This window comes from Leuresthes tenuis, unplaced genomic scaffold, assembly GCF_036924035.1.
Source record: "Leuresthes tenuis unplaced genomic scaffold, fLeuTen1.0.hap1 SCAF_20, whole genome shotgun sequence".
Lineage (NCBI taxonomy): Eukaryota > Metazoa > Chordata > Actinopteri > Atheriniformes > Atherinopsidae > Leuresthes > Leuresthes tenuis.
Window position 1 is genome coordinate 17,450,739 of NW_027325374.1, and position 17,548 is coordinate 17,468,286.

General features: G+C 41.7%; 1 protein-coding gene and 3 non-coding genes across 5 annotated transcripts in view; 3 read left to right on the plus strand and 1 right to left on the minus strand.

The window, feature by feature from the left end:
* Positions 1–3,725: 3,725 nt before the first annotated feature.
* Positions 3,726–3,819, plus strand: trnai-uau (transfer RNA isoleucine (anticodon UAU)). The gene is made up of 2 exons: positions 3,726–3,763; positions 3,784–3,819. It is a non-coding gene; the product is annotated as a tRNA-Ile (tRNA).
* A 526-nt stretch (positions 3,820–4,345) lies between these two features.
* trnai-uau (transfer RNA isoleucine (anticodon UAU)) lies at positions 4,346–4,439 on the plus strand. Its single transcript has 2 exons — positions 4,346–4,383; positions 4,404–4,439. It is a non-coding gene; the product is annotated as a tRNA-Ile (tRNA).
* Positions 4,440–4,735: 296 nt separating this feature from the next.
* On the plus strand, positions 4,736–4,829 carry trnai-uau (transfer RNA isoleucine (anticodon UAU)). The gene is made up of 2 exons: positions 4,736–4,773; positions 4,794–4,829. It is a non-coding gene; the product is annotated as a tRNA-Ile (tRNA).
* A 241-nt stretch (positions 4,830–5,070) lies between these two features.
* Positions 5,071–17,548, minus strand: part of rhbdf1b (rhomboid 5 homolog 1b (Drosophila)) — a 33,063-nt gene continuing 20,585 nt past the window's right edge. For both annotated transcript variants that reach the window (XM_072373149.1, XM_072373148.1), the window contains 16 exons: positions 14,408–14,639; positions 13,259–13,465; positions 11,699–11,821; positions 11,338–11,480; positions 10,959–11,213; positions 10,722–10,833; positions 10,547–10,621; positions 9,207–9,368; positions 8,894–8,994; positions 8,648–8,711; positions 8,267–8,361; positions 7,959–8,034; positions 7,056–7,156; positions 6,709–6,862; positions 6,333–6,556; positions 5,071–6,203 (listed from right to left, as the gene is read on the minus strand). In XM_072373149.1, the coding sequence (XP_072229250.1) occupies positions 6,008–6,203; positions 6,333–6,556; positions 6,709–6,862; positions 7,056–7,156; positions 7,959–8,034; positions 8,267–8,361; positions 8,648–8,711; positions 8,894–8,994; positions 9,207–9,368; positions 10,547–10,621; positions 10,722–10,833; positions 10,959–11,213; positions 11,338–11,480; positions 11,699–11,821; positions 13,259–13,465; positions 14,408–14,639 (2,320 nt within the window). In that variant the 3' untranslated portion in view covers positions 5,071–6,007. The remainder of the gene's footprint in view (positions 6,204–6,332; positions 6,557–6,708; positions 6,863–7,055; positions 7,157–7,958; positions 8,035–8,266; positions 8,362–8,647; positions 8,712–8,893; positions 8,995–9,206; positions 9,369–10,546; positions 10,622–10,721; positions 10,834–10,958; positions 11,214–11,337; positions 11,481–11,698; positions 11,822–13,258; positions 13,466–14,407; positions 14,640–17,548) is intronic.

Genomic DNA, 17,548 nt, shown 5'->3' on the forward strand with positions numbered 1-17,548 from the left:
GTATGCACTTACATACACAGAGTAGGAGGGAGACAGAGAGAATTACTAACCATCAGAGAGATTCTAGGAGAGCATTTAGGGAGAGAGCATTGTTAGAGTGATCACTAATGAGGTGTGTGCATTTGGGTGCACCTGTGTTTGTGTGTGTGTGTGTCATTAGTGACTGTGAGTCAGTGGGTGGAGGGTGAGAGCTAGTCTTTAGGACAGCTGGAGGGCACATGGCAAGGAAGGGGACGTCCTCTGGAGATGACAGTGAAGTGTCTGTGTGGAGAGAGGAGGGCACTCAGGAAGTAAGTCATAGCACGGCACCCTGTAAGATCCTGTTATTTCCCCTGGCGTTCCCTTGTTGACACACTATCCAAAGAGATGAGTCTAACTACATGTGGCAGCATTTTTTTTGTCCAATAACCTGCAAATTCAAGGTATTCATTTTTCTCAAGATTTCAAAGAGATGTGTTCCAAACAATTAAAACCAGCCACTTGTGTGATGTGAGGAAAGGCTCACTTGTGTATTTCCTAGTGTCCGAAAGGATGCTCGTGGATCTGAGGTGTGAGAAATCTTGTTAATAGAAGTCCCACTATTTGCATAAAAAGTGAGGTTCCACAAAAGCAGCCTGCCAGAAAATATTTTGATGGAATACGGGATTAACCCGTACATTTTTGGATCCAAGAAAGCAGCTGCTGAACACAAGAGTAGAATTCCCGCTTAACACTTGGGTGAAAAGACACACGCACGCACACAGTGGCAGGAGGAGGTTTGTCAAAGTCAGTCCAGGTGGTGTATAGGACCAAATTGGTGGGGAGGTTGGGGGGCTGCTATAACATTACTCTTCATCAACTCTGCCATAGGTGGGATCATCAGACAGGTGTGCGCTAGACCTGCCTTACCCCCCACTCTGTCATGCATGCACATAAATAAACACAAAATCCACCCCCCTTCCCCTTGACTGGCCTCCTTCACCTGACAGCCAGGGTGCTGAGTGTGTGTATATGTGTGTTTGTATGTATGTATGTAAGTGTGTGTGTGTGTTTGTGTTAGTAGTTCCAGGCACAATGAATAGAGAGGGTCTGTTAGTGGCCACCTGTTGGCCAGCTGGCAGGGTCCCATTTCAGGTTCGCATTTCCATGCAGACTCAACATCTATCTATCTATCTATCTATCTATCTATCTATCTATCTATCTATCTATCTATCTATCTATCTATCTATCTATGTAGATGAGTTAGAGTCAGACTTTTATCCAGTGACATACAAAACCTGAGTTTAATTTTCTCCTCAAAATAACCAACCATTAACAGATGAGGAGAGGAGGAAGAGGAGGACGAAAGGGAGAAGGAAGGAGAGGTCTGGTGAGTATCTAAGTGTGTCGCGTTTGATGCTGATCAATGGCTTGTGGACACCATCCTCTTCATGTCCCATTACCATCTCTATAGGAGCCTCGACAGTGAGCTGGGGGGGGGGGTAAGTAAAACCAAATGATGAGTGAGTGATGGAAATTGGGAGACATGAAATGAACAGAAGGAGGAGGAGATGGACTGGAGAAGTGATGAGGTTTTTTTTGGGAGTGGAAGAGGTGGGAGTCAGGGGGAGAGATAATTCTTGATGAGGGTATTGCAGGGGACGGGGGTGACAGTGAGTGGAGGGGAGAGGGGAGGACCGGAGAGGAGGTTTAATGGTTTTGGGTGCTGCCTGTATTCAGCCAAGCAGCCGGGAGATGACAAAATAAGGTGAGTGCCGGGGTTATCTTCAGAGTGTTTTTTTAAGGGGTCATTCATTTGTTTCATTTCGCTGCTCCACCACTTTATATAGTTAGAGTAAATAGAAGAATTAGGGAGGACTCACCTCATACTTATCTAATCCTATTCCATGGCGGGTGCATGTGATGGGTTTCAGTACCAGATTGAGTTTAACAACCCACTGGAACAGCTATAGGGCTGATTATGCTTAACCCACTGGTCTTTGAGCCATCAAATTATGACATCAGCAAAGGCCATAACCATTTTTTAAAAAGTTCCCTGCCTGCTGGACTCTCTGAAGTCTTTCCTTAAACAGAGGGCGTAGCTGCTGAGTAAGTGACAGGACGACACCACAAGAACCGCATAAGAAGGATTCACACGTAAAATACAACATTCACAGCTGAATGCCTAACCATAACCACGTTGTTTATAATGTGTAAAACAGGAAGGAAACACCAACTGAATGCAAAGTCATCATTTCAACGTAAGGTTTCTTGAAGCCTGCAGGGGTTTGGGGGGGGGACTCAATACCAATTTGAAGTGTGTAGTCCATCCTCCGATCCCACGACCAAATAATTCACTTTTTTGCCAATTAAATGTTATGCAATAGTAAATACATGATTATTTCACAAAATGCTGTGACAGTGTTACTCTATGAAGTTATATGTGTGGCTGTAGCACTAAAAAAAAAAATCCTCATAATCTCCAGTTATCATCATTATTCATACAAAGCCGTGCTAGCTCTTTTCCCCTCTTTCAGGTCTGTGTGCTAAGCTAAGCTTAGCTAACCAACTTAGCTTAGCTATTTGCTCTACATACATGAGAGTGGTATCAACAGTAGGCTATTTGTGGTATCTCTGCTCGAGTCATATTCCTTCTTTCTGTTTTTGCTTTGTCACATTGGTTAATGGACTTTTGGTACTGCAGGACATGAATAACAAGACCTGAAAAGGTCACCACAAAAGCCAGAGGGTACTACCCCCTGCAGTCATGTAACCAGACGTAACCAAAGCTTGATTTGACCACTGGAAATAAACAGGCCCAACATCAACAGAACTAGTGGCCATTTTCACATTGTCAGACTTGTTCTTTAACTTCACATAATGCATTTTTAAATGTGAGAGAGGTCAGACTGAGTGAAAGATTACAGCAACATCTAAATATCGTGGTATATGTTCATAAATAACCTCTGCTGTGTTCTCTCTGCAGATCAGTGACATCTGTGTTTGGGCTCTCTGGCCTCTCGGGTCCTCTCTGACATAAGTACACCCTTCTTTTTTGAAGATAAGATTTAATGAATGTCAGAGCAATCACAGTGTTCACAGAGTGTACCATCTGTATGCAAATATTGTGTCTGTGTGTGTGCTCTCAAAATAAGAAGGCAGGAAAGTGAACACACAGGGAGGTGCAGCAAATAAGAGTGCTGCACGCTAATGAACCCTCTGCTTAAAATGAATGCTATTCAAATCCCAAATAAGACTTCACCAGTGTTGCTGTAATTCAGGTTTTATACCACAAGCACCAGACAGGTAACTTTACGTTACATAACTTGCCAGTTATTGGTCTTTGGCTGCCATCTAGAGGCTTCACACAAAAAGGTGACTATGCCAAACCTGTTCAATCCATGATTGAACCTGTTCAATCCAACATCTGTTGAACGAGCCGGAACAAACCCGATCCACGTTTAACGCAAACCACATGAAGCCTAAGGGCTCCCATTTCCAATTCTTAACAGCTCAAGCACGTTTTGGTTGAGTAAAAGAATTTAGATCTAATCACAGTGTTGATCTAAATCAAAGTTGTAACTTTAAGATTCACCTGGCACCAGCTCATTGATATTCTGAAAGTGTCATCTATGAGCAGACAGCATCCAGTTGGAACCCAGTTTTGCTGTTTGTTGGAGCAACTACTTGATCGATCCACACATTCACTATTCTGAGCTATTTGTCTGTCTCTGTTTGGAATCTTAGAACCTTGTTGCTTCATACAGGCTCCAGTGGCGCAATCGGTCAGCGCGCGGTACTTATAAGACAGTGACCTGCTGAGCAATGCCGAGGTTGTGAGTTCAAGCCTCACCTGGAGCAGGTACATTTAACTTTAAACTAACAAAGCAATGCTAAGGTTGTGAATTCAGATCTCCTGTGCAGCACTTTGACTCAAGTTATTTCTGCAGGTGTGAGTGTGGTTATCAGAGACAGACGACCTTATGGAATTAGCCAAAGTCAGAGGGCTTTTATGAAAGGTATTGCCCATGTGCAGCACAGAAGTATCCAAAATCAGAACCCTTCAGCAATAAAGGCAGTGCTCATTTAGCTTTCAGCAAATATGAACTTTGTGACTCATATGTTAAAAACAATGATACAGGATGAAAATGAAGCATGTCAATGTGACTGAATGAGAAAGCTAGCTAGAGGGGATTTGATCAATGACACCATACTGACTGACCTCTGGGGAAAAAAAAATCACCTAAACCCAGCTGTTGAGTCATGTAGAGACTGATGCTACAATTCACTGTTTGCTCGCACAAACGAGAACAATTCACACAGACACTGCCGTGGCTTCCTGGTTATTGTGCACTGTCTGACTGTTAGCTGATTCCTCTGTCAACAGGCTCCAGTGGCGCAATCGGTCAGCGCGCAGTACTTATAAGACAGTGACCTGCTGAGCAATGCTGAGGTTGTGAGTTCAAACCTCACCTGGAGCAGGTGCATTTAGCTTTCTGGAAAAGCTGGTTAGCATCACTGATAAAAATCTAATGTAAACACAGTGAGTATGAAAGCTAAACTAACTAAGTGACCCACAAAGCAATGCTGAGGTTGCGAATTCAGATCTCCCATGCCGCACTTTAACTGAATCAAACTATTTCTGCACAGTAACTACAGGTGTGAGTGTGGTCCTTGCTGTTAGCAGAGACAGACAACTTTATGGAATTAGCCATCCACAAAGTCAAGAGGGCTTTCTGCAAGGGCTTGACCAATCAGCTGATTCCTCTTTTCACAGGCTCCAGTGGCGCAATCGGTCAGCGCGCGGTACTTATAAGACAGCTGCCTGCAGAGCAATGCCGAGGTTGTGAGTTCAAGCCTCACCTGGAGCAGGTGTATTCAGCCATCACTGTTTCTAAGGCTAACAAAGAAGTCCTTTTTAATGCAGCAGGCTAACTGAAAACTTTGTAAGAATCTTTCCACCGACTAGAAACTCAAGCGGAGGAAAAACTGGATCATTTGATGAAATTGAACTGGTCGCCATGCAGTGTTTGACAGACGGACCTACAGAGGAATGCTGAATTTGTGAGTTTGAGCCTCCCCTGAGAGCAGGTAGAAAGCAGACAGTCTTCATATGCAACGAGGTAGCTAAAACGCCACCACCTTTAATAAAACAACACAGTTATTCACATTGACCAACACTGATCTGAAATAGTTTTCTTTGCAGATGTGACAAAGCATGAATACAAAAGATAAACCGTTTGTTGGTGAAGTATATTAAAGGCTATGGCGGAAATGTTTTAAAAAGTAGCAAATGAACAAACATAGTCTAAAATCCCAATCCAGCTGCTCGATACTGCAAAAAAGCATATTTAACTTTGCTTTGTCAGATTGTGAATACTTTTCACAGGTTGAATATGAGAAGCTGCTCAAACAGACATGACGGCACATGTGTCGTGAGACAATGTGCGTGTGAATGTTTGTGTGATTAAGGCAAATTTGAGAATTTTATAACCTCATTTCATAGTCCATGAATTTCATTTCATACTCCAAAGACATCCAGCCAACCAAATGATAAAACAGTTTAAGTTGAAAAAAAGGACAGAGCAATAATCCTCTGCTCCTCCATCACAGTGGTCAGAGGTTGTAATGCTCCTTTTGGCCACGAGGTGGTGTTGTTAAGTCTGTTTTAAGTCAATTTGATAAGAGGCAACTCTTTATGTAACTGCCCTCTGATGTGACTGATCATCGATTAGCCCAGCAAGAGATCAATCACACATATTCACAATAAGTCCTTATTTAGTGAGCTTCGTGTTGATCCTTCTGCTCGCCATCGATAGTCAAATTCCACAAGGTTTTCCATGTCTGGCCTTCATTCATAAAGTGATCTCTAGAAAAGTTCCAATAAATCTGGAATTAAAAGGTCGATACAAAATCCTGAAAAAAGCGTTTGTCTTTCCAGGAAAATGTCCCATCTCAGTCATAAGTTCAGCTGTAGTCCCGTGTCCAGTTTTTACCTCCATTATTCAACAGACACGATCCCACACAAGTTCAGCCTTCACTCCAATGTTCAGAGGAGATGTGCGTTCAAATCGTATTTCTCGCAGAACTTGTCTGTGATCGGGATGCATGTGAGGTACTCACACCAGTCACATTTGACTGGGTAGACGTAGAAGAGAATGACCAGAGCGGAGAGCAGACCCAGGAAGATCAGCAGGAAGACGCAGATCTGGACCCGCTTTCGGTACATATCAGAGCGCCCAAAGCTGGCAATAACAAACAAAAAAATAAGAAAAGAGTACACTGAATTATTCCCACAGCTACGATCTCTCCATTAACTGATATCAGCAGAGACCCAGGGACAACAAGCGGTTGGATCTGTTTTCGTCACATACCTGATGTATGGCAGGAAGGCGAAGGACAAGAAGAATCCTGACACAAAACCACAGATGTGAGCAAAGTTGTCGATCCAAGGGAGCAGACCGAAAGAGAAGAAGAAGACAGAGATGGCCAGCAGCTTAGCGAACGCCCGCCATGGTCGCTCGAGGATCGGCCAGCTCTGAAACAGCTCCACAAACAGACAGGCCAGGATGCCGAACTGGCTGCCTGCAGGACCCACCTGGAGGGCAAGGTTGTAACAGAGGAAGTAAGACTATCTAACAGCATGCAGGATCACAGCATTGAATCGATGCGTCGTTTTTAATGTAATAACTTTTTTTATAATATACAATGTCTGTAAAATACAACATCGTGTTTATTGACAACTTGTACCTCTGCTCTGTAGGGCAGGAAGATGGCAGAGGCCAAGTTCCCAGTGATACCACTTAGCATGTAAACGATGGAGATCCTCAACCAGCCAGCCAGCTTCTCTATATCCCTCAGCACCGTCATCTGGAACAACACGGACACCAGGCAGTGCAGGATCCTGCAGACACACACGAGACGCAGAATTACTGTCCAAAATTCCCTCTTGATTTCACAATATACAGTTTAGTTTGAATTCAAATGTCTATCTAAGTCTTTAAGTTATTTATCTACTCTTTTATCTTCACAGAAAACAAAAAAAAAAAAGAAGTGTTGCTGTAAATACCCAGACCGGAAAAGAAAAGTTTACTCACCCAGCATGAAGAAATAGAGACAGCCACAGCCGGGAGAACTGATCTGGGATCTCAGGGTTGAGAAAAGGCAGCAACCCGCAAACATCATTCATACAGGCCACCTGGGGGAGAAGGAGGGGACAGTCAGGGGAAAGCAGTCAGGACTTAGGGTGCTGTGCATCAGTAGTGCTCTACTGCCATCCTGTGGAGCAACGCAGCAGTGTGAAATCCATACTCCCTTATTTCACAGCACTAAACAGTCTCCAGTGGTGCAATTGGTTAGTGTGTGGTGTATGTAATGCATATGACTGTAGTTTAGCCTGTGAAAGAAATAGAATCTTAGCCAGTGTCATTTCCCAAGAGGCATCAGTGGAGAAGTTGGTCAGCGCTTATAAAACAGCAACTCATAGCGCAATGCCAAAGCTGCCACACAGATGCTTGTTTAGCTCTCTGTAAAGAGGCAGCACGAAAATGAAACTGGTAAAGACTGAAGTGGAAAGGTATCCAGATTAAACTTAATCAAAGACTCCTGTGAAAGAATTACACTTTCTATAAAGATCCAGCTCCTTGCTGCTTGGGTCCTGGACTGGTTTTAAACCTGAGCCACCTGAATTCAAAACATGACGTCTCTCGTTGCTTTAAACCGCCCACACGATTTGACCTGAAGCTTTTGTTTCATGCTAATACTGAGGCAAGATTTCACTTGCTTTGACAAAATATTTGATCACTTCACACACACTAGTTTGGCCTTTGTCACTGTGTGGAGCCTCAGAGCTTTTGCCAGTTTTTACGTGGGAGGTGTGCGGCATGTATGAGGCAGTGACCCGCACTTATTGAGCCTTATCTGGAGCAGTGGCATTTAAAATGCTGTTGGTACTGGGTTCATCTCAAGCACAATAAAAGAAAGTGTGAGGGCAGTCCTACCTGTGAGCAGAGAGTGGCTTCCTCGTGGAAGTAGCCATGCATGAATTTACAGTACTCTCTGGAAGTGATTTCACATCTGCAACACAACATTTGTGGAATGAGACGGACAGAGAGCAATTAGCTTTCTATTAAAAAAAAGTGGTAATTGAAACTCTTTTGACAACTTAATGACACTGTGAAGTGGCGGTAAAAACACAAAATAGGTAACCTGTAAACATGAAACCAATCAAGTGTAGTAGTGGCTATTTTGCAACAAAATATCAAAGCCCAACAGCAGATCACACTCCTGCAACGCCACAGATTCTTACCGTCCTTTGGTCCCAATGCAGCAGGGCCGGCCCGTAATTGTGCAGTCTATGTGGGGAAGGTTGGTGTGATTCCCAGAGTTGTACCTTGTGCACACCTACAGATAAGAACCAGAGGAAAAGTTTGGAAAAAAAAACAGAAACAAACAAATCGATGACTGTAAACATCAAATAAAGTCCTTTGAATGCATCCTCCTCCTTTGGAATCAGCTTTAAGAACACACACATTTAACTCCTTGTAAAACTCAACGATCCTGCAAAGCTGTTTTCAGTCATTTCATCTGACAAAGCAGAACGCATCATCGGCTTATGTCATCTTGTTTGTTGATTTTAGTTTTGCTGATGTGCGTATCTAACTGCAGAGATATCAGATCATTCACTCACTGGCCACTGTGTGATGTCGTCTGCCCACTCATGAGGTGAGACTGAGGCTGGCTCCTGACAAATTCTAAAAAAACAATCATAAAGCAGAAGCAAAAAAAAAAGATAAAACAAAATTCAAGACAAGAAAGAGGTTACTGTAAAAACTGCCATTGTGGCACAGTAAACTAATTATAAGTGTTCAATCCAACTCCTGACCGTGTAAAAAATGAAAGTGTTGTGGTTAAGCACACAACTGCTATATGTTACCTTGGGTCCTGATGGCAGACTGAACCATGCTGGCGTAATTTCCCTTTTAAATACGGAGCACTGGGGTGCTGAGGCCACTTCACCCACACTGCCAGGGTACTCTGCAGTTTGAGCAAGAAGAAAATGCCTGAAGATGTAAGATATCTATTCAATGAAAGCTGAGATTCTTAAAGGTTGAGGTGGCTAGCAGCGTTTACCGAATGAAAGCTTAATTATTTGAATCATTATTCTGAATGATGTTATATATGACTTGAGTTTTACCAAACAAGAACAAAACAAAATCTCTTTAAAATCACTATTTAGTTTCTCTGACCGAACACTCCTCTTGCAATGTCTGCAGACAGCCGGAGCGATCGTTTCTCACACAGCAGCCTGATTCTCTCTCCTTTGCTTTCTTCTCCTGGATCAGTTTGTGGATCTCTTCGTCTTGACGCATGCAAGGGGAAAACTTGGCACCCAGATGAATCAGTACCTCCTGGAGGACATTGAGAACAGTATTACAATTTGGCAAAAATGTTTTAGGCCACTTGTTTCTCATCAAGATGTTACCCCCAACACCCTCCAGCGACATTGTCAGTTATGTTATAAATCGGTTTAAAGCTATTCTAATTGACCTAACACTGTATCATCAACTATATCATCTATCATACTGTATATAATGTGTAATGGACTGTCCATCCAGCCTCATTGTAGGGTAAAGTGGTGTAAATTACACCACAGTCAAACAGTCAATATCCAGGCTAATTTTGGTCAGGTTTATATCCATCTTACAGGAGAAGAACTTTCTGTCAGTTAGCTAACAACTTAGTTTTAGCAAGTATTTAGCTGCATAGCTAACAGTACTTTGGCTAACAAGTTAACTATTCATCCATTATTTCAGCTTTTCAAAAGTTACTTTCAGCTAATCATTTTACTTTGTCAGTTATTTATTTTAACTAAATATCTTAGCTTACTTTTTCAAGAATGTAGTCATTCCTTTAAAAAATCTATTTTTTAGCAGACTACTTCAACGGCACTTCAACAGGCTAACTAGTTAGTCAACAATTGATCCATTATTGAAAGTAAATATATCAACTCTTTCTGCTTTTTATCAATCAATTTAAGCTAAATATTTATAAACACTTTGTAGCTTTTTTTAGCAAAACAATTTCAGCTAAACTTTAAAAAAGATTTACTAATTACTTTTAGCTAAGTATTTAAACAATTTGTAGCTAAACTTTTAAAAATAAATTTACTTATTAATTCTAGCGAAGTAGTTATCATTTCGAATTTGAACTTTTTATTCTAAACTAAATGTTGCCATTTCTGTTTTAAATGTTTTTTTGAAAATTAGCAAACTCTTTTTAGCTATTTTAAGTTAAAATAGTTAGCTAAAAATATAAATAACTAAAATTCATGCTGACGCCTCACTAAAATTAATTCTATCCATGACTATAAATGTAATATTTTCTTTAGCTGGCTATCTTCCCTTTCATTACTAACATTTAGCTATTCTCACTATTTATAAATAACTTTTTAATGATTCAAAGGTTACTTTTCAACTATCTTTTTTACCAAATATGTTAATCCTAATTTAGCACAGTGTTAAAAAACAAACAAACAAAAAAACAACAGTAGTTTATAGATAAATGATTCTCAGGTGAAAATACTTACAGAGCTTGGACCCACCCAGAAGTTCTGCTGTTGCACAAACTTAACATTTTCATAAACTCCCTTATTCCTCAAAACCTCAAATAAAAAAAGGAAAAAAAAAAATTAACAACTTTATTTTTTATAAAGTGCAGCCTACGCATTACAAACCTTTATAAAGAGTGTGTAATATACTTACAGAGTCCACAGTTTCATGTTGCGTGAAGCCTATGGGGGCAATATGGTAAATAGTGACAGCCAGGATGGTAATGAGCAAATGGACAAATGTGATCCAGTAGGTAAAAAAAGGCCTAAAGAGTAGAGGGGGGAAGTTAGAAGCTTCATTTACAAGGATGCTTCATGAGTGCCATCCATGATATTACATAAGAGAACAGCTGTCCCTGTTCAACAAAAAAAATCAAAACAGCGATCCTACCTGTGATCGTCCATGTCTTCAATCTGCTTCTTGACAAAGCTGTCAATGCGCTTGCGGTATGTCCGGTTTGTGAGACGACCGACCATGCCCAACCCATATGGCCTCTTTTCTCGGGCAAACAGCTTCTTAACAGGAATCACAATCCTTTGTCCCCGCTGCTGGTGGCTGTTGACACTCACCACCTCCTGTTTCAGACGTACTTTAGGTTGGACCAGAGAGCCGTCTTTTGCCTTCCGCCATCCTCTCTCTAAAGGCCTGGAAAGAGGCAAATTATATACAGTAGAAAATATAATTCAACATTATTTTCTGTAAAAGTGATAAGACTGGCTCTCCTCTCGCATTTGGTTATATAGTCGATATATTTTAAACATAAACTCACAGCATGAGATGACTCCTCTCCAATTTATTCTTATCCAGTGCACTTCCTGTGAGCACACTCTCATCCAGCTGTTTGAGTTCAGCCTCTGATGGCGTCTCAAAAACCTCATCGGCATAGCTGGACAACTCATCCTGCAGGCCGTCCTGCAAACATGAAAACCATGTAAAAAGGAGTCTGAAACCAGAGCTGAAAAGCTCAGTTCAATCCATAGGATGTTGATGCTTTGAGCACAAACGTAGAACACTAGAAAACCTAAAAATACTCCACGACTGTAGGCTTTAGGGCGAGTGAATGATAAGAAAGCTTTACGGCTGATTAAAACGTCATCCTGGGAGAGTGTGGGAGTGTGTCTGCTGCTCACTCTGGTGAAGAAGGAAGTGTCCAGCTCATCGGGGAAATCCATCGTGTCATCTTCAAAGATGCTAGGAGGCACAAAACTCCGTCTGCGACACTGCCCGGGAGCGCTTTCACCCAAAGTTCGACCCTGGCAAACACACGCGTTCATAATATAATCATTATTAACAACGGCCACTTTAGGACATTATAAAGATTACCCGACTGCACAAATTTACGGTGCTTATCAAAAAAGAATGTTTAAAATATTTAAACTAAAAATAAATTGAATCAAGCAAAAAACTATATTCATCTGTGAGTGGAAAAAAATTAATGGGAAATTAGACTGTAAGTGAGTAAATGCCACCGCCTTTCAAAGAACTCAAAGAAGGATTATGTTTGCACAACAAAATAAACCTACTGCCCTCCTTATCCCATCCGAGAAAACACCATGGTGATAGTATCATGGTTTGGGCCTATTTTGCCACATCTGGACACGGATGGCCTCATTTGGAGTTCAACACTAGAAAAATTCATTTGGAACTATGATTGCAGGTACTAACTGAGAATCTGTTTGTGAACTGAATGTCAAGAAAACGTGGATCACGATCAAGCACAGGCCACTCAACCAGAGTATGATTAATAAAGGAATAGTTTACATTTTTAACCACCGACATGAAGCTGTTCTGTACGAAGGAATGCGTTTAAATTCGTCCATTCCTATGCAAACTGATCGGCAGTTACTAGAAATGTAAAGCTGCCGTTAGTGTTGCACATGGGGGTTCAAATGGTGCCACTTACAGATACGTAATATTGGATCATTGACCTCATAAATACATTCAAAACGTTGATCTTTTCTTTTACAGCAATTACAGCAATTTTCCCCAATAGCTTATGCTTACACCTGTGGCCTTGCGGAAGTGGTGAGAGGCGGCCAAGCAGGCAAGAGTACTTTTCTGTATTACAGTGTGTGGCGTTTACATGGCACCAGAGGCCTTTATGTGTCAGTGGATTAGCTCCACTCTTCTGGAATACTCTGACCTCAATCCAGAACGTAGCTGAGCATTCGCTGTGTATTATCACAGACCATCTGCCACCAACAACTCCCCCAGTAACCGCCACCCGGCAACACACAGACACCGACCCACATGCCTTCAGTCATACTTTATCTGCAGTGAGTGTAGAGAGCATCGTGTGTGCTCTGCTATAACATATTTTGCCATAGTTTAATCCCCAGAAAGACAAGCTGATCTGATGGTTTATATAAGACGCCAGCACAAATATGAGTACACACATGTTAACATCGATTAGGGTATGAATGGGTCAGTTTCCAAGAACTGATTCTAAATATCTTACAATACAATTGATGATATAGTTATAGAAGGAACTAATGTGCATCTACATTATACAGATAAGGACATTTAATGGCAGAGAAATCTGGATAGGCAGTGGCTTAGAAGCTATAAAAGGGATTTTATTGCACAGACATTGAAAAGCACAGTTTGCAAAGGCTAAAATATTGCTGACTGATTTTTTTGTTTTTAATTCAATAAATCATAAAAAAAACAAAACAAAACAAAAAAAACACCTTCATTAGAGCTGCTGCAGCTTTGAGACTCATGACTGCGACAGAGTCCCGCTTCCGTCGTCTTGGCAGCCGGTTGAGGGCGGAGCGGGAGCTGGAAAATGAGCAGAGCGATGCGGTGCCGGGTGTGAGGGGAGTTTGCGGGGCACTGAGCCCGTCCACCTCTTCTACCGTGCGGAAAGCTCGACCCCGAGCCAGGGGGTCTACAATCTGTGCACAGACACAAACACAGACACACACTTTCTCTTCATGACAGATACAACGGTAAACGACAACAAAAGCAGAGGAAACGCACACCCAACTAGGGTTATATGGATATAGCAGGTGAAAACCTTTTAAAAAAGCTTTTATCTTGCAGTGAACATTTTTGTTTAGTTCTAAATCACATGCGCCACAACTCAGCAGGTGTTTCTTCTCTATGAAACTCCCTATGCAACAGTTTTTAGGACTTATGACTGTTTCAAAAGCACTGAGTTTGATTTTAATAAGCCCAAATGAAATCCAACTACAGGTTTCTGGTTGTATAATGTTGCTGTTACAAGATTTATTGTCCTACTGTACGTTGCTGAGATGTTCCATTTGAGCTCCTCGCTCATTAACGACCCTCTAAACTAAAATAAAACATTACAAAATCCCTAGCTCGCTCAGCTCATTGGTCAAAAATGGCCAAAAGTAAAACAGCTGCCCTTTGTTTAAAGCGCCCTGCAGCTAAGCCTGCATCAAAATCTACTTTTGGAAACTATTTCACTAAATTGTTACTATAAACACAGTGATGAACACACTTGTTATAATGATCAGAACTGCAGCAGGAAAGAACTCATTTGAAGCTTTTTGATAATGTTGCAAACATGTTCTTTGACATGATTGCATCAATGCTAGCAGTGCTTCACAACTTGTAATGACTTTCTGTGAATAGTCATCGTGGCTCATCATCGTGAGCAGTTATGACGTCAAAGATGCAAAGACATCTTTTGGAAAAAAAACGTAGATCAAGGTTTTAGTCTTCATCAATCTAACCCCAGGCGAGACGACAAAGCGAAGGAGTAAAGCAAGCGCCAAAAATCTGAAAGTGAAAGGCCGAGGGAGAAAAATGAGAAAAGGAGAAACGGTGAATGACTGTCCACTTCATTTTCCACCCTTCTACTGGCCTACCCTCTGCATGTCATAGTGATGGTGGTGACTGGGGTGGTGGGGTGGGAGGTAGAGGGGTGGAGGGGTCTCAGAGCTGGCCAGGGAGAGATTATCTTGGCTGTGTAGCTCCATCTCCCTCATCACCTGCGGCTTCAGACCCCCGTAGAGATGGCTGCAGTGCTGTAGGCTCCTTCTCCTCCATCGCTGGGTGCTGTCGTTGTCCTTGCTCACTCCGAACCAGTCAGCTGTACCCCTGGGGACAGGGCAGACTCTGATTAGTGAAATCAGATGTTAGCATTTTGATGTTTGACTGAGGAGTGCATTTCTCACAGACTGACCTCCGTGTCCATCTTATTCAGCACAAAAATATGCTCATTAATTGATAGGTTAACTCACTGATCAGCTGATTTGTTGGTTTTCAGCTAATAGCTGACTTTGAGACTGTTTTTTTATTTCCTTCCTTGTCATTACTGGAAGACAGCCATATATGTAAAGATATTTGCGGAAACTTTTGAACTTTCTAACTGAAATTTGTGAAAACTGAAACCAAATAGCATTATTCAAATGGTCCTATCTATCCTTCTTATCATCTCCCACTGTCTTGCTGCCATGTTCCTGTGAGGGCGCAGTATTCAGTTTGAACTCCAATCAGCAACTTAATCACTAGAGGCCACTAAATCATACAAGATGGTCCTTTAACCACAGCAATGATGCTGACTAGAGATGAAGTGATTTGATAGTAGAGATTCAGGATTACACATAGGTCACAAATTGCGTAGCTGGAGGTCATGTGATTAAGCAAAGGTCTCGGCACAACATGGCAACATGTCAGAGTTCTTGTGTTTTCCCTCTCTCCTTTATCCACCTCATTCGTTGTAATTTTGTATGTGTGCATGTTTGATTACATGGACAATCGTAACCCAGCTTAGCGTCTGGCTGACGAATACCGTATGCCTCCTTACACAACTTGCTGCTTCCGCTCTGACAGCAGAAAAAGCAGCAGCTTTTGCCTCATACTCCCACCGTAGATCCCCTGTCATGGCTGCCGATTCTGTATGTTTAACCAACAGCAAACGTGCGCTCAGGTCCCTCTTTCCATCAAACAGTTAAGCCGTGCAAGGTTGTTCACCTATCAGGCGGAGGGGGCCGCACTCAGGGACTGTTTAGAGAGCAGAACGCTCTGTAATAAACACTCAGCCTTCATCATCAAGAAATACGCCATCTGGAGAGGCCTTTTAAGGCTGAGCAGGGGCAGGGAGAGGGCGGTGCGAGCCTGATTGTTGTTCCACAAAAAAGGAATTTTTCAGAAAGAGGACACAGGTTTAAGAAAAAAAAGACGCCCGATTTAGACTGGGCTTCTTAAGCAGGAGAGGAGGGAATATATATATATATGTTGTAAACAGATTGGAGAGAGATGGAAATAAGCGGGAGAAGGAAGAGGCGTTTTATTTATAGCTGAAAAATGTTTGCCTTCTTAAATATAGTAAATGCTATAGACCACCACGAGCCTGATTCAGTCCAGATGATATTTGTTTGTCCAGATGTGTAGTCATATGTGCACTCGCGGTCACAGACTTTGAAAAGCCCACACACAACATTAATAAAGCATGCGTTTAACGACGTCACACCGTGCTCCCATATCACAGATTAAAAGAGTGTTGAGCCGCATCAATTAAGACTCCATATCCTCCAGGTAAGGCAGGTACACATGCAGCAGGAATCTGATGTGCTGTAATTACCGGAGACATGGCCCAGGGGCAAAGCTTTGTACATACTAAACAAAAGCAACCGCTGAACAAAAAGAGAGACGGGGTCATAGAGAAGGTAGACATGAGCATTAATAGTAAATGTTAAATTTTTTTAGGTTTAATGCTACTTTAAAGGTTTAGTTGTTTTTCAGTTTCACAATAATATATCTACCATTTATGCAGTTTATTCACGTGAATTATTAAAAGTTTATATCAAGTAGATAAAGCAGGTCCAGCTCCAACTTTGAGCTGCATGCTAACAAGTTATAGTACCTGCAATAATCTTAATATCAACAACAAGATCCATTCCGCTGCATACCTTTCAGATTTGATTTCTTTACTCACATTTAATTGCATTTTGCGGCTCATACTGACACTCCTACTTTGGTCAAATTTGAAACGCAGCACTTTTACTTTCAGCAAATGTAGGGCTACTTGGAAAATACGCTGACTTGCAGGCTTGCAGACACAAAGATTTGTCTTCTAGTCATGCAGCTGTCAGTTAGCCGATCTTAGCTTAAATTATTGTTCCTCAGCGGAAACTGCTAGCTTACGTTTGAGGGTAACAAAATCCTCCAACCAGCACCTTTCTATGTCACGTTATATTCTTTTATATTTAAATATGCCAACGAAAGTTTAAGTGTATAAGCAGCACAAAGCCTTTGGACAGATCTATGCTATCCAATTCTAGTTTTATATTTATCTGTTAACAAGTAAGCCTCAATTCATCGTTTATATTATCTCCTGGCTCAGTGGTAATATGTTTATTTCCCAAAACCACTCTCCTGAGTTCTTTCACCACTTTCAAAATGGAAAACAGTGTCACAGATATCAGATGCACATTTTTGTGGTAACAAAGGGATCAGGAAGTCCTTATAGATATCCTTAGATATATTTGATATACCGTACATATAACTGTTTATAATGATAAAGCTTAATATATACGGTTAAAATCAATCAAAACATTAAATTTCACATAAGTCCAAGCGAACGAATGCATAAACAGCATGTTTGCCGTGTTCTGATTTGCCACAGCACACTCACCTGTCCTGAGAGCTCCAGGAAGGGTTCAGGGTGTGGATCATACCTGACCAGGGATGGGGCTTTGGAGCTGAGTCACCTCCATCACCAGCATCACTAACAATGGTGACCTCACTTACCCTGACCTGCTGGATGCAAACTGATCCTTCACAAATTAAAACATACACAGTTCCATAAGGGGATTTCCTGATATGTAGGCCAGCAGTACCTTGCTGTTACGCAAAAGGAGAGAAGGATCAACACATGTCCACACTCTGTTACACAGCCCTGTCCCGGTTAGAGAGGTCCTGGTTAATCAGTATAAAAGTTTTAAAGCCGGCACTGATCTTCCCGGTCAGGCAGGAATCTGACTTCCACGGTGAACATCCTGATG